An 11,301-nucleotide genomic window follows, 5' to 3' on the forward strand; every position below is an offset into this window, starting at 1 on the left:
AATGGAAATACCAGAGGAGCGTAGCTCCAAGGGGACGTCGGTGAAATGCTTTTACGACAGCCAATATCATAGGAAGGTGTGTGTTTTCTGTGATCACAGAGGTGGGCACTGGCCTTTCCATATCAACAGATGTCACTTTTGTCTTTGGGCTCTTTCACTGATCTTTAAGGTGCATTCACGTACAGCCTGAGGAGACCTGATTGGGAAACTCTCAGAGCGTAATCTCATTTTGGTCTCCTAATACCCACCTTTCAAAGACAATTTTGAAAATACAGTCTAATGGACGTACAGTATTTTCGTCGTTTCAGTTGAAGAGTAGGGATTCAGGAATTCTGTATGTGACTCGGTGCTCAGCACAGTAAGTGTCTTCTTAATCCCCACCCCCTCTTCCACCCATCCGCCCACCTGGTTCCCAACAGTATGTTCCCTATATTTGAGCCGGTGTTTTTGATTGCCTCTGTTTCCTGATTCCCTTTATTCTTTTCTGTTTCTGAAAAGTCACACATGAATCAAAGCCCATGTTAACAAAACACCCACGGTTCGGTCCACAGTGGCTCCCAGGGTTCCCCATCCCTGCTCTGTACCTGCCTGTCTCTCCTCTGAGCGGTTGCTGAAAGGTTTCTGACCAAGGGAACATAGGGCAAGAGATGGTCTTTGACAGCTTCAAGCTTTCATGACCAAACCCGTTGTCACTTCCCTGGGACTCTCTTGTGTTCCATCGCTTTCTGCCCAGTATCCCGGAACTTCGCAAGCCAGCACTGGTGTTTCGAATGGCCTTGCACAGAGGCCACAGTGGAAGCAGCGTAGGAGTGCCCAGGCTACTAGGGAGAAAGGGACTCAAGCTCAGGATTTCGCTTCCACTGAACAAACTGTCTTTCCTGCCATCCTGCCTCCCTATACTCTGGAGGAGAAGAGGAGGAGAGGCCTGTGGGGGTGGACCAAGCCCTGCCTGGCTGTTGATCTTCCTGACAATCAAACACCTCTTTGTGGCTGCCAGACGGTTGCGCATCGATCTCTTCCTGGTGGTGAAAGAGAGGACGTTTTGTCCACTGGTCCGCTGGCAAGTTGTCTCTCCGTGTGCTCCGGGGACAGGTGGCCGGGGCATTAGCTGCGAGCATGCTGGAAGTGCAGAGTGTCAGGTCCCTCCCAGGGGTACTCAGTCGGAATCTGCCCTTTGCCGAGAAACCCTGGGCATCAGAGCCTGAGAGGGTCGTCCCCCCAAAAGCACTGTGGAATGTTCCACAGAGGGAGCGCTAATGGGCCACCTTGATCCACCAGTGGGGAAGGGGTGGTTGTTTCCTGGGCCCTTTGGGCCATTTCTCTCTGCCGAGAACCCCCTGAAGGGTTGATTCCCCAGTGGCCCTGGTGGGGATGGTCCTGGGAGAAAGGAAAGAACACCCCCCAGGCTGGGACTTAGAGTCGAGATGGAAGCTAAGCCTGCACCCAACAGCAGGAGCTCCAACTCGCCCAGGCTGAGCGACTGCTCAGGAGCTCTGTGTTGTGCTTTGGCTAGGTCCTTATGTGTCAGCTGATGGTATTGGGGATTTTTCTTGTGGTGCTGGATCCTGTCTTCTTAGATTCCCTGGCGCTGTATCTGCAAGGTTGGGGACCCTTGGCGTGTCCTTTTGCTTCCATGTAATTTTGGACATCCTCTTTGGATTCCGGGTTGACCCAGTGCTGGTTGGGTAGCATGTAATTGAACTTCCATGGATTCGTGGTCTCTCCAGGGTTGCTCTTAGGGTTCATTTGGCGTTCCGTAGCATCGTGCTGAGAAAAGATGCGTGGGATGATATCCATCTTTTGGAGTTTGTTGAGACTTGGGTTGTGCCCTAACGTGTGATCTACTCTGGAGAATGTTCCATGTGCACTGGAAATCCAGCACTGCGGATGCTGCGGTTTCAGGGTGGAAGGTTCTGCATCTACGTGTTGAAACGGGTGCATCCCTCAAAGCCATAGATTCCCTGTTGATTGTCAGTTTGGATCCTGTGTCCATTAGCAGATGTGGGGTGTTAGAGTCCCCCACTGCATGGTACGGCTGTCAAAGGTGACTTTATGTTTGTTATGCACTGTTGGATGCCTTTGGGTGCTCCCATGGTGCGTGTCTACATATTTCGAGATGTTCTCTCCTATTACATGGCCTCCCTTGCGAGGAAGTAGTGTCCTTCTCTGTGGCTTCGTACCTCCCCCCTTTGGTTCAGAGTCTGTTGTGTCTGGAGAGAAGGATTCCTACCCTTGCTTCGTTTCGCATCCATTTGCATGATAGACGCTTCTCCCCTGCTCACATTCCATGTGTGTGTTGGTCTACCGCGTCAGGCGAGTTCCCCATTTCAGACAAGTGAGTGGAACATGGGTGTGTCACCTGGTGGATGATGGAGACCAGGGACTTCAGAACCACCTGGACCTGACAGTGCCCTTGGCCAGCCAGGAGAGTGTGGGGTTTCTCTGGTCAAGGATCTGAACCTTTATCCTGGCAAGGGAGAACCAATCTCTGCTCCATCAGGCCCCAGCCAGGGAGCAGTGGCTACCATGGACCTGACCAAGAGGGTCAGGGGCCTGAAGGGCCCCACGGCCTTGCCAAGAACTGCGTAAGGAAATGCAGGATGGCTGGACATCCTAGCTCCTAGGTCAGCATAGACGTGAATAGAGCCAGAGACACCTCCCAGTTTCTTTCGTTTTTCTCCAGCCTCACCCAAAAGAAGCAGGGAAAAGGAATCCAGAGATCCTGGATAAGGATCCCAGGGGGATTCCAGTCTTGGTAAAGGGTGAACCTGGAGAGCCTCTAGGGAAACTGAGGACGGGACGTCCTGCCTGCCCTTCTTCCATTTACAAAATATCTTCCTCAGATTTTGGAGCTTCCACAGGCAGGGTTGAATCTCTTTGCATGTGTTTTCCCTACATCGTGCTGATGCAATTCAGGAGACTGAACTCGACAACCGTCAGTCCCAAATACTGGGTCCAAACCCGCACAAACACACGCACACGTAGCATATCCCCAAGGAAGCAAGACATCGTCCTCCTTGCTTTAGAGGGTAGAGTAGCAGCCCCTCTCCTGGGCAGCACATAGTTCTGGGGAGGGGAAGGAACTCTCCAGGACTCGCCTGGTCAGGGTTTGTTGCCTTCCTGGGGAAGGACCTGCAACGTCTCCATCTCAGGGGTCCTGAGGGCTGTGTCTGCTGTTTGCCCAGATGCCTGACACAGAAATGAACCTGTCCTCTGAGGAAACGGCATTGGGAGGTGCCACCAGTAATGAGTAGTGCCACCAGAAGTGAGGAGGGCTGGCTCCTCTCCTTTCTGCCCCATTGAATAGCTGCTGACTCTGTAAGATTTCTGGGTTCAGGAATGAAGAAGAGAGTCTGTACACGTTGTACATTACCGTAGGAAATAAAAGAACCAAACGCACACGTGGGCAGGTAGAGGAGAAAATAAAAACCTTTATTATTATTATTATTATTATTATTATTATTATTACTACTACTACTATTATTATTTGGGTAAGAAAACTTTAATCCCAAGGGTTCTCATTCCTTTTTGTTGTTGTGGTGGTGGTGGTTGTGGTTAAATAACAACCCTTTAATTATATTCAATATTGCCCCTTCCAGAACAAGTAATTCTGTAGGGGAGAGGAAGGGGTGTTGAGCAGCGGATGGGGCTCGTGCACCACAAGTAGCCCAGGGGCCGAGGGGCAATCCTTGGCTCAGCCAGTGTGCACGGGTTCAGGTCTGATGGTGGCTGTAGCCAGTGGTCCTGGTGCTTGTGTTCTGCTGGCCAGCTAGGACCGCGGCTCCAGCTGGCATGACAGGTTGTAGCTAAGGACAGAGGGACACCTGTGAGTTGAGCAGCAGCTGGCATTCAGGAGTCCCTCCCAGGGTTTTCCCACAGCTGGTGTCTGGCTGCCCAGGGAGCCCTAGAAGGAGGATCCCAGGCGGGGCCAGCAGAAAGAGTCCACCCCGACGTCGCCTGACCCAGCTCCTGAGTGGGCCTCACCTGTCCTCCTCGCTGAGCCGCTCCACAGCCCAGAACCAGGCCGTGAATGGATGCTGGGGCTCTAGGCAGTAATTCTCTGCCGCCGCCTGGAGCAGCATGATGTCCGTGAGGACTCGGTATTCCTGGGCCGGGACAGAGGCACAGGATGCACCCTGAGCCTGGGTGGGGAAGCTACAGGGCCAGGTGAGGGCCGAGCAGCGGGACAGGGGTCGGGTCCTGGGTCTTGGCACACATGACCACCCTCCTGCATGCAACTTCGTCTGGTCCCAAACTGTTCTCAGAGGCTAGTAGAATTAGCCCCTCCTCCATCAAGGGAAGTTCTCCTTGATGCCCTTGTGGATCCCTACTGACTGACTCGATGGGTCTTGCACTTCATTCTTAGCAACCTGTCCCAGGAAATGGGAGATGGAGGGGAGTGGATGGAGCCAAGCAATGTTCTTCCCAGGGGCGTCTCTGATAGGGTCTGCCTGCCCTTCCCTACAGCCAGGGCTACGTATGCTCACCTTATTCTTTTTGCGGTGGTTGATCTCATTGCCCTGGAAAGTAGACAACCATTGTCCTTCAGAAAGAGGCCCCCGGTCAGTCCTAGCACCTTACACCCACCCGTTCTGAGGCTGCGCGTAGGCCAGGACCCCGGAGTGGGCCGCCAAGCCACACACACAATGAGACTGGGGTTAGGGCAAGCCCTGGGGTCCAGAGGAAGGAAGACTGGGGGATGGTGAAAGGGCTCCCGGTCAGCACCCTGCAGCACAACACTCTGTGGTGACTGAAGGGAGCGGCAGACGCCTCAGGCAGGCAGGATCTGCTGGGCTCCTGAAGTGTGGCTGATGTGCAGGGTCCTGACTTCACTGTCCCCGACAGGCAAGGTCTGAGGGAGAGGCTGCAGCCCATGCACACAGAGCGCATGCAGCTTCACCTTCAGGATGCGCTGGTGCTTCCCCAGTCTTGGGCCACCCGTCTGGGTGCAGACTCCCTTCCCTCAGCACTGAGATGGGCGCAGACTCCCTTCCCTCAGCACTGAGATGGGCAAGAGATGCCAGTTCTTAGGGGCGGCTGTGAGGCTGTGGGGAAGGGAGGTCTCCGAAGGACTCAGAGCTCAGGGCTCAGTCCGGGGACTCTCTGCTCCCTGTCCTCAGGACTCTGGTCCCTCCTCCACAATCCTCAGGCTCACCCACCTCCAGGTAGTCCTCCATTGCTGTATCAAGCACCACCAGGTCGGAGAGGAAAGTGCCAAGGTATGGGACGACACCCTGTGTCATGAGGGGTAGGTTTGGGATGAGTCCCTGCTGTCTGGTGCCCACAGGGGCCCTCCCCGAAAAGACTTCAGCGTCCTGGCCCACCCCACTTTCCCACATGGAAAAGGGCCTAGGACCCTTAGTTGCTTCCCCTGGATTCGCTTTCCCCTCACCCTCCCAGAACATCAGACTCCTCCTAATCCCCTCCAGGGCCTGCTTTTTGAAATTCAAAAAACCCCCTGGCTATGGAGCCGCGGGCCCCTCCCCAGCCCCAAATCCATTCTCTACCCAGCCTGCTAGACTCCTTCCTCCTGGTCCCCAGGAAAGAAGACATTGAGCAACTGTGGCGGCAGGCAGGAGGTGGAGCTGGAGTGGCAGGTCCCACCTGTCCTGATCTGGACGCTTCTAGCCCTCAGGGAGGAGCCCCTCTCCCCTGGCCTTGGAGGCCCTGTCCCTCAGGCATACTCACCTTCTTGGGCAGCCCCTTCCGCGCTCTCTGCAGCTGCCTCACCAGGCTGGCCAGTTTGTTCGAGGGCCGCTTCTAGAGGGCCAAGGACAAGATCCTTGAGAGCAGAATAGCCTCAGTCCCCTTGCGCCCACCGTTTTGGACTGCAGACCCTAGACGTCCGACCTACGTCTGCTGATACTGACGCTCCATTCCCCTGAAGCATGCCACGAGTCCTTCTAGAACAATCTCAGCTCCCCCATTCAGTCCATGGGGGACCTGGAGCTTGGAGCCTGGCCTCCCTGAGCCTGTTTTCCCATGGGCAGAAGGGGGAACTCCACCTACCTCCTGCGGTCTCCTGAGCACTCAGGATCCTCTTAGGATCATCATTTTTGTGGCCCACAACCCATCCCCACCCCATCTGTGAGCAGGGGCCTGTCCTCTGGGCTGTCCGCGTTCATGTGGGCCCCCATGTGGACCTTCTCGATGGATGGACACAGAGAGACCTGAAATCTAGCCTAGGGAGTCTGGATGGGCAGCACCCGCTTGTCCCAGCCCCAGGGGGAATCTTCAGCCCAGGCTGTCAGCACATTCCTGCCAAAGGCTTCTGCTCCCCGAGGAATGCTTCAGGCCATTCCCTACTTCATCCACACAGGATCACGCCTCCTCCCACCCCTCTCCTGTCCTTGGAGCCCTGCACCTCCCGTGCTACCTTGATGAGTAGTTCCCTGCCCTGGGGGTTGCCTTCTGTGCAGAGCTGTTGGAATGTTCGGAAGCTCTTCCTGAAGAGAGGGAAAGAAGTTAGGCTCAGGGGAGTCCTAACGTGGCAGGGTAGAGTGCGAGTCCCTTTTCTTGGAGCAGCCCCGCATGTCCACGGGGCTGGCTGAGGGTTTGCTCTGGGCTGCTCTGAGCACTGGGGTCTTCGTAGGACATGGGAGGGCGTTCTCCTGGGCGTCCCCCTGGGCGTCCCTTCCCAGCTTAATTGAACAGCTCGGTTTGGGTGGGGTTCTGGCTGAACCATGGGCAGAGACTTCAGTGGCTGCCAAGTCACCACGTGGAAATATGGAATTCAGCTGAGGCCAGGGTGGGGCATGGAGGACATTGGATTTCTCAAGCAGGAGGCCTGGTGGCCTGTTCCCCAGGAAGGCTGAGAGGAGCAGCCCCGGGCCCAGGTCCTTTGGTCAGGGTTTGCTGCCTCCCAGGAGGTCCAAGCTGACTGAGGGGGGCAAAGGACAGGCCTGTGGGAGATCCCGCCTCCATCCTGGCCCCTCCTGCAGAGAAGCCTCCTCACCTGGAGACGTTGTCCCATGTCCTCTGCAGGCGGTGGATGGAGGCACTCTGCAGAGCCGCCAGGATGGCACGCAGGGAGGAGTAGTTCCCTAGGATCTGACAGGCCTGGGGGAGGGAGGAGAAGGAGCTGTCAGTGGGAGAGCAGGAGCCCCAGATGCTCGAGAGCTTTAGTGCCCCCCTCGGTTTAGGGCTCCCCCACGGGTGAAGCTGATGTCCAGGGAGCTGCAGAAGGGCACAGGTCAGCCCTAAAGAGGAACACTGCTGGCGAGAGGGAGGATTTTCCCTCACTGCAAAGGAGGCGTCACGTGGGAACTGAGCGTCCCAACGTTGGGCCATGCCCCCGGGAGGAAGAGCCTAGGGACCACAGGCCTTAGAGCAGGGCCTTCAGCCCTGAGAAGGGAGCGAGACAGAAGAGCAGTTCCCGAGGCTCAGGCGAGCCTCAGGGAGCTGGGCCTCCCACAGCATACCTTGGCCACCCGGATCCAGTGGCCCACCACCACGGCCCTGTCCCGGGCTGTCATGCTTGGGTCGCCAAGGCACGTGGTGACGATGCAGCTGGCCACAGCATTGAAGTGGGCGATGGTGGCCCGGACTGTGGGTGCCAGGTGCTCGTTGCCAGGCCTGTTCCTCCGGGACCAGACGGAGCCCAGGCACTGATGGGGTACCACCTTCTTGAACAGCTCCTAGGGGACAGGGGGAGGTGTGTTGAGCCCCACACATGTTCGCCCATGCAAGACTCATGTCCTCAGGAGGGGTCCCAGGTCAGAGCTGGAGCTCAGGAGGCTGCGAATGTGGCCGGAGCCTGCTTAGAGAGCCTGCATTTCATGCCCCTCTTCTTCTCCGAGGGAAGCCAGTGCGGGATGCCCCAGGAGCCAAGAGAGGCAAGGGAAGGGAGGAAGGCGTGTGCACCCTGATCATTCCATGTCCAGGGGGCCGCACCAGGTGGTGCTCCCAAGGGGGCATCTCCTCCTCCAAATGCTCATCCCTGCGGTCCCTGTCTCCTTACAGGTGCCCATTGTCACCTGGTGGCTGAAAGCATGGCTTTCCGTGTCTAGCCTGTCCTTCAGGACGCATCAGATGCCTAAGCCAGGTTGATGGTGCTCAGGCTCCCAGGCAGATGGGTGGGCGACCCATGGACGGGATTGCACACAGGGAGCTGCCCTCCTCCCCGCGGGGGACCAGAGCCTTCCCATTTACGGGCTCTCGCTTCTGAGTCATTGCATCTGCGTGGTACCTCTGCCTCAGTCCTTCTCAGTGCCTGTCTCCACAGTCCGCAGCTGGACAGTGAAAGCTCAGGTCTAAAAACCCTGATGGGTTTCCCCGGTCGGTTAGGGCTGCAGCTGAGATCTGGCCCTATATCCTAGGAGTCCACATCAGGGAAAAGCCGGTATAGGGCAGCGGAGAGCAGAAGAAAAGCCGGCCCTGCCCTCCTACCCTGGGGGCCCAGCTGCTCACCGCATCCATGTAGGTGAGCTGCTCTGCCACCAGCTTGGGAGGGAAGTCCAGGAGGTCAGGCTCCTTCTCTTTGAGCCGCTTCTTGGGTTGGCAGGATGCCTCTGCGGCTGGAGTGGGCTCAGTGGCACCTGCGACAGCTGGCGTGCAAACTCCCAGGCAAGCCGATGGCCCAGCCGTCTGTGCCTCAGGACCCGGCGACCATCCGTAACCTAGGAGCCCCTGTTCCAGTTCTGGAGCAGCCGGTGGAGGGGAGGCTGGCTCGGACCCTGAAGGTGATGGCTGATGCAGAGCCAGGGTTGCCTCTCGCTCCATGGGAGGCTCTTTGGCCGGCTCAGCTGCTGGAACGCGTCGCATAGCGGACACGGGGGTGGGAGTAAGGGGAACGATTCAGCCACATCACTGACACTCCATGTGCCTTTCCCTGAACAGGACGGATCCCATGGCCTTTCAAGGAATACCCAGCCCATGAGCCCCATCCCAGATGGCCTTCCCAGCTTGCAATGCCCCTTACCCTCCGCCTCAGCCTCTGTGAGCTGCAGAAGTTCCCGCTGCCTCAGCGGAACGGGGGCATGGGTGTTTAGGTCCCGGTCATGCCACGTGACGTGCACATAGGCCCCCTTGACCTCCACATGGGCAGTGTGCAGGGACTGCCCGATATCCTGCCGTGTCTGCTCAGGCCAGGTTCCCAAGATGGGACACAGAGTGCTGGGGAAAGTCAAATGTGGGGCAGAGTCAGAGACCTGGCCTTCCCTTCCTTTTCCACGCTACTCCCACAGCACCATCCTTTCGGTGTGGGCCCCACAGAATGGCGCCAGCCCACTTGCAACCCCTCTGGAGCTGTCCTTGCTGACTGCTGACCACGTGGGATGAGGGAGGGACCTCCCATAGGTCTGTCCTTTGGCCCCTCAGTCATGCATCCTCCCTGCAGACCAGTGTCTGGGCTTTGGTTGGAGGCCGACGGGTGAGTGGTCCGGTCCCCACCCTTTCTGTCCTTGGCCCCACTTGTGGTGGTCAGCGGAGGTGGATATGGATAGGGGCAGGCGGAGCAAGAATGGACCATCCAAGGGATGGCTGTTGTAGGCACCAACTCAGCCCACAATGGGCTCTGCTTCCCAGAGTGCTTGGCATCCCGTCCACACCTCTCTCGGACTCTTTGGCCTCTTCAGAGGAAGCTGCCCCACTAAGCTCTCCCATGGAAATCGAGAGTCCTGGGAGATCCATGGTTCTGAACATCCCTCGCCAGCAACATCCCCTGTCGCCTCCCACCCTGCTCTGTGGAGGCAGCAGGACCTCCTCTGGCACCCAAAGACCTATCCTGTTCTTCCTTGATCGTAGAGTGCATCCTCGTGGTCCCAAGAGAGGTGGATCCATTCATCCCTAGAGTAGGTCACAGAGATGCCCCATCTGATGAACGCTAGACATGCGTGCTTAGGATGTGGAGAGTGCCTATGTGACCCTGGGACGAGAATGGAGACCCAGACATTGTCTCTACGTTACCCATTCACTGCTCTTGGTGACTAGAGAGAGCCTGCATTCCTAGGTGCTTAAGAGCCATGATTGAATGAAATCATCCCAAACAGGACTTTGCAAATCCTGAGTGGCCCTTGGGCTGCTCTGCCTGCTCCCAGTGTCCCCTCGACCTGGGCACATAAAGGACCACAGTCAGGACCAGCTAGATGGCATCTCAGAGGTCCTTTGCCAATAGGAAAGCTGCCAGCTTTCCGTTTCCTTTCTCTAGACCCAGAAGGACCACAGGCCTGTGAGGGTTGAGCCTGAACGCGTCTTCCCTGGAGAGGGAAATGTTCAGCGCGAAGACGCCCAGCATGTCCAGCAGCCCTTTCTGCAGAGCCGGGCCCCAGAGAGGCGCGTGCCATGTTTCCTCCCATGACTCCCTGCAGTCGCCCTACGAGGTTCATCCTCTTAGCACCTCCACTTTTCCGGACAGGAGAGGGAAAGTCAGAGAGGTGCAGTGACATTCCCAAGTCCTACAACTAGTAGACGGAAGGCTCCCCCTTGTGCTGGCTATGAGGTGGGCACTCACCGAGGGAACTGGTGATCCCGGACCTGCCGGGCTGACGGGAACATCTGATAGATGGAGAACATGGTGGTGACGATTGAGAGGCTTCTATCCGGGAAGGATAGCAGCAGGGAATGTCTCCATCTCTGCACTGTGCCTTGTTTGAGCTCCAGCATCGTGCAGGCCTCGTCCGGGGACAGGGATGATGCCTTTTCCAGCAGGCAGACAAGGGGGCGGGGTGGGGAGCAACATAGTCAGCTTCAACGCCGTGAAGCCCCAGGAAGAGCAGGGTCTGGAGCTCAGACTGCATCCTCCCATCCCTTTGGGAACTTGGGCAAGACGACGAGGGACTTGTGTGCCCACCCAGAAAAAAGGTTCTTGGCTGAAAACCTAAAACCAACCTCCAAAGGACCCATCTAGGCTTAAATGTACTGGTGACTTCAACATGTGTGGTTCGCTGGACAGCAATAGCCTGTCTGTCTCTTCCTAGCCCGTATGAAGATCTGTATGTGTATGCCATGGAGTCATGAGGAAGGAGCCCTACTGTTGAGAGGAGAAAAGAGAGGTTGAGAATCTCCAAGCCTGCTCAAGGTCATCCGCGTTGGGTCTGAGATCTGTCCAAAGCATGGGCTACATGGCATTTCGCCTATGCTGATGCGGTTTGGCCTGTTGCTGTCAGGGGCAGAAAGGTTCAGGGGGAAACCACCTTCCTTGGCAGGCCCCAGGGCAGCCAGTTGTGTCTAGTCTGGGCTGTGGGCTGGCCCCGGTCATCTCTGGGTCCTGAGACTGGCCATGAACCTGGGCCCGTTCTCACCCCAGACCAGGACTGGATGTTGTTGGTGGCCTGAGGTCCCTGCTGCTTGTCAAGGGAGATG

General features: G+C 57.0%; 1 protein-coding gene and 1 long non-coding RNA gene across 2 annotated transcripts in view; one reads left to right on the plus strand and one right to left on the minus strand.

Annotated features, from left to right (window-relative positions):
- The window catches only part of LOC309858251, a 61,643-nt gene extending 58,202 nt beyond the window's left edge, over positions 1-3,441 (plus strand). The window contains exon 5 of the long non-coding RNA XR_014308114.1: positions 785-3,441. This is a non-coding gene — a long non-coding RNA (uncharacterized lncRNA). The remainder of the gene's footprint in view (positions 1-784) is intronic.
- Positions 3,442-3,980: 539 nt separating this feature from the next.
- Positions 3,981-6,533, minus strand: LOC309858247 (ral guanine nucleotide dissociation stimulator-like; the record flags this gene model as incomplete). The annotated part of the gene is made up of 6 exons (XM_082750923.1): positions 3,981-4,106; positions 4,488-4,520; positions 5,160-5,234; positions 5,689-5,760; positions 6,377-6,446; positions 6,505-6,533. The coding sequence occupies 6 exons, from the start codon at positions 6,531-6,533 to the stop codon at positions 3,981-3,983; spliced, it is 405 nt and encodes a 134-aa protein (XP_082607049.1).
- Positions 6,534-11,301: the final 4,768 nt, after the last annotated feature.

The sequence above is a fragment of the Mustela nivalis genome (assembly GCF_964662115.1).
Source record: "Mustela nivalis genome assembly, contig: HAP1_SCAFFOLD_2096, whole genome shotgun sequence".
In the NCBI taxonomy this organism is placed as follows: domain Eukaryota; kingdom Metazoa; phylum Chordata; class Mammalia; order Carnivora; family Mustelidae; genus Mustela; species Mustela nivalis.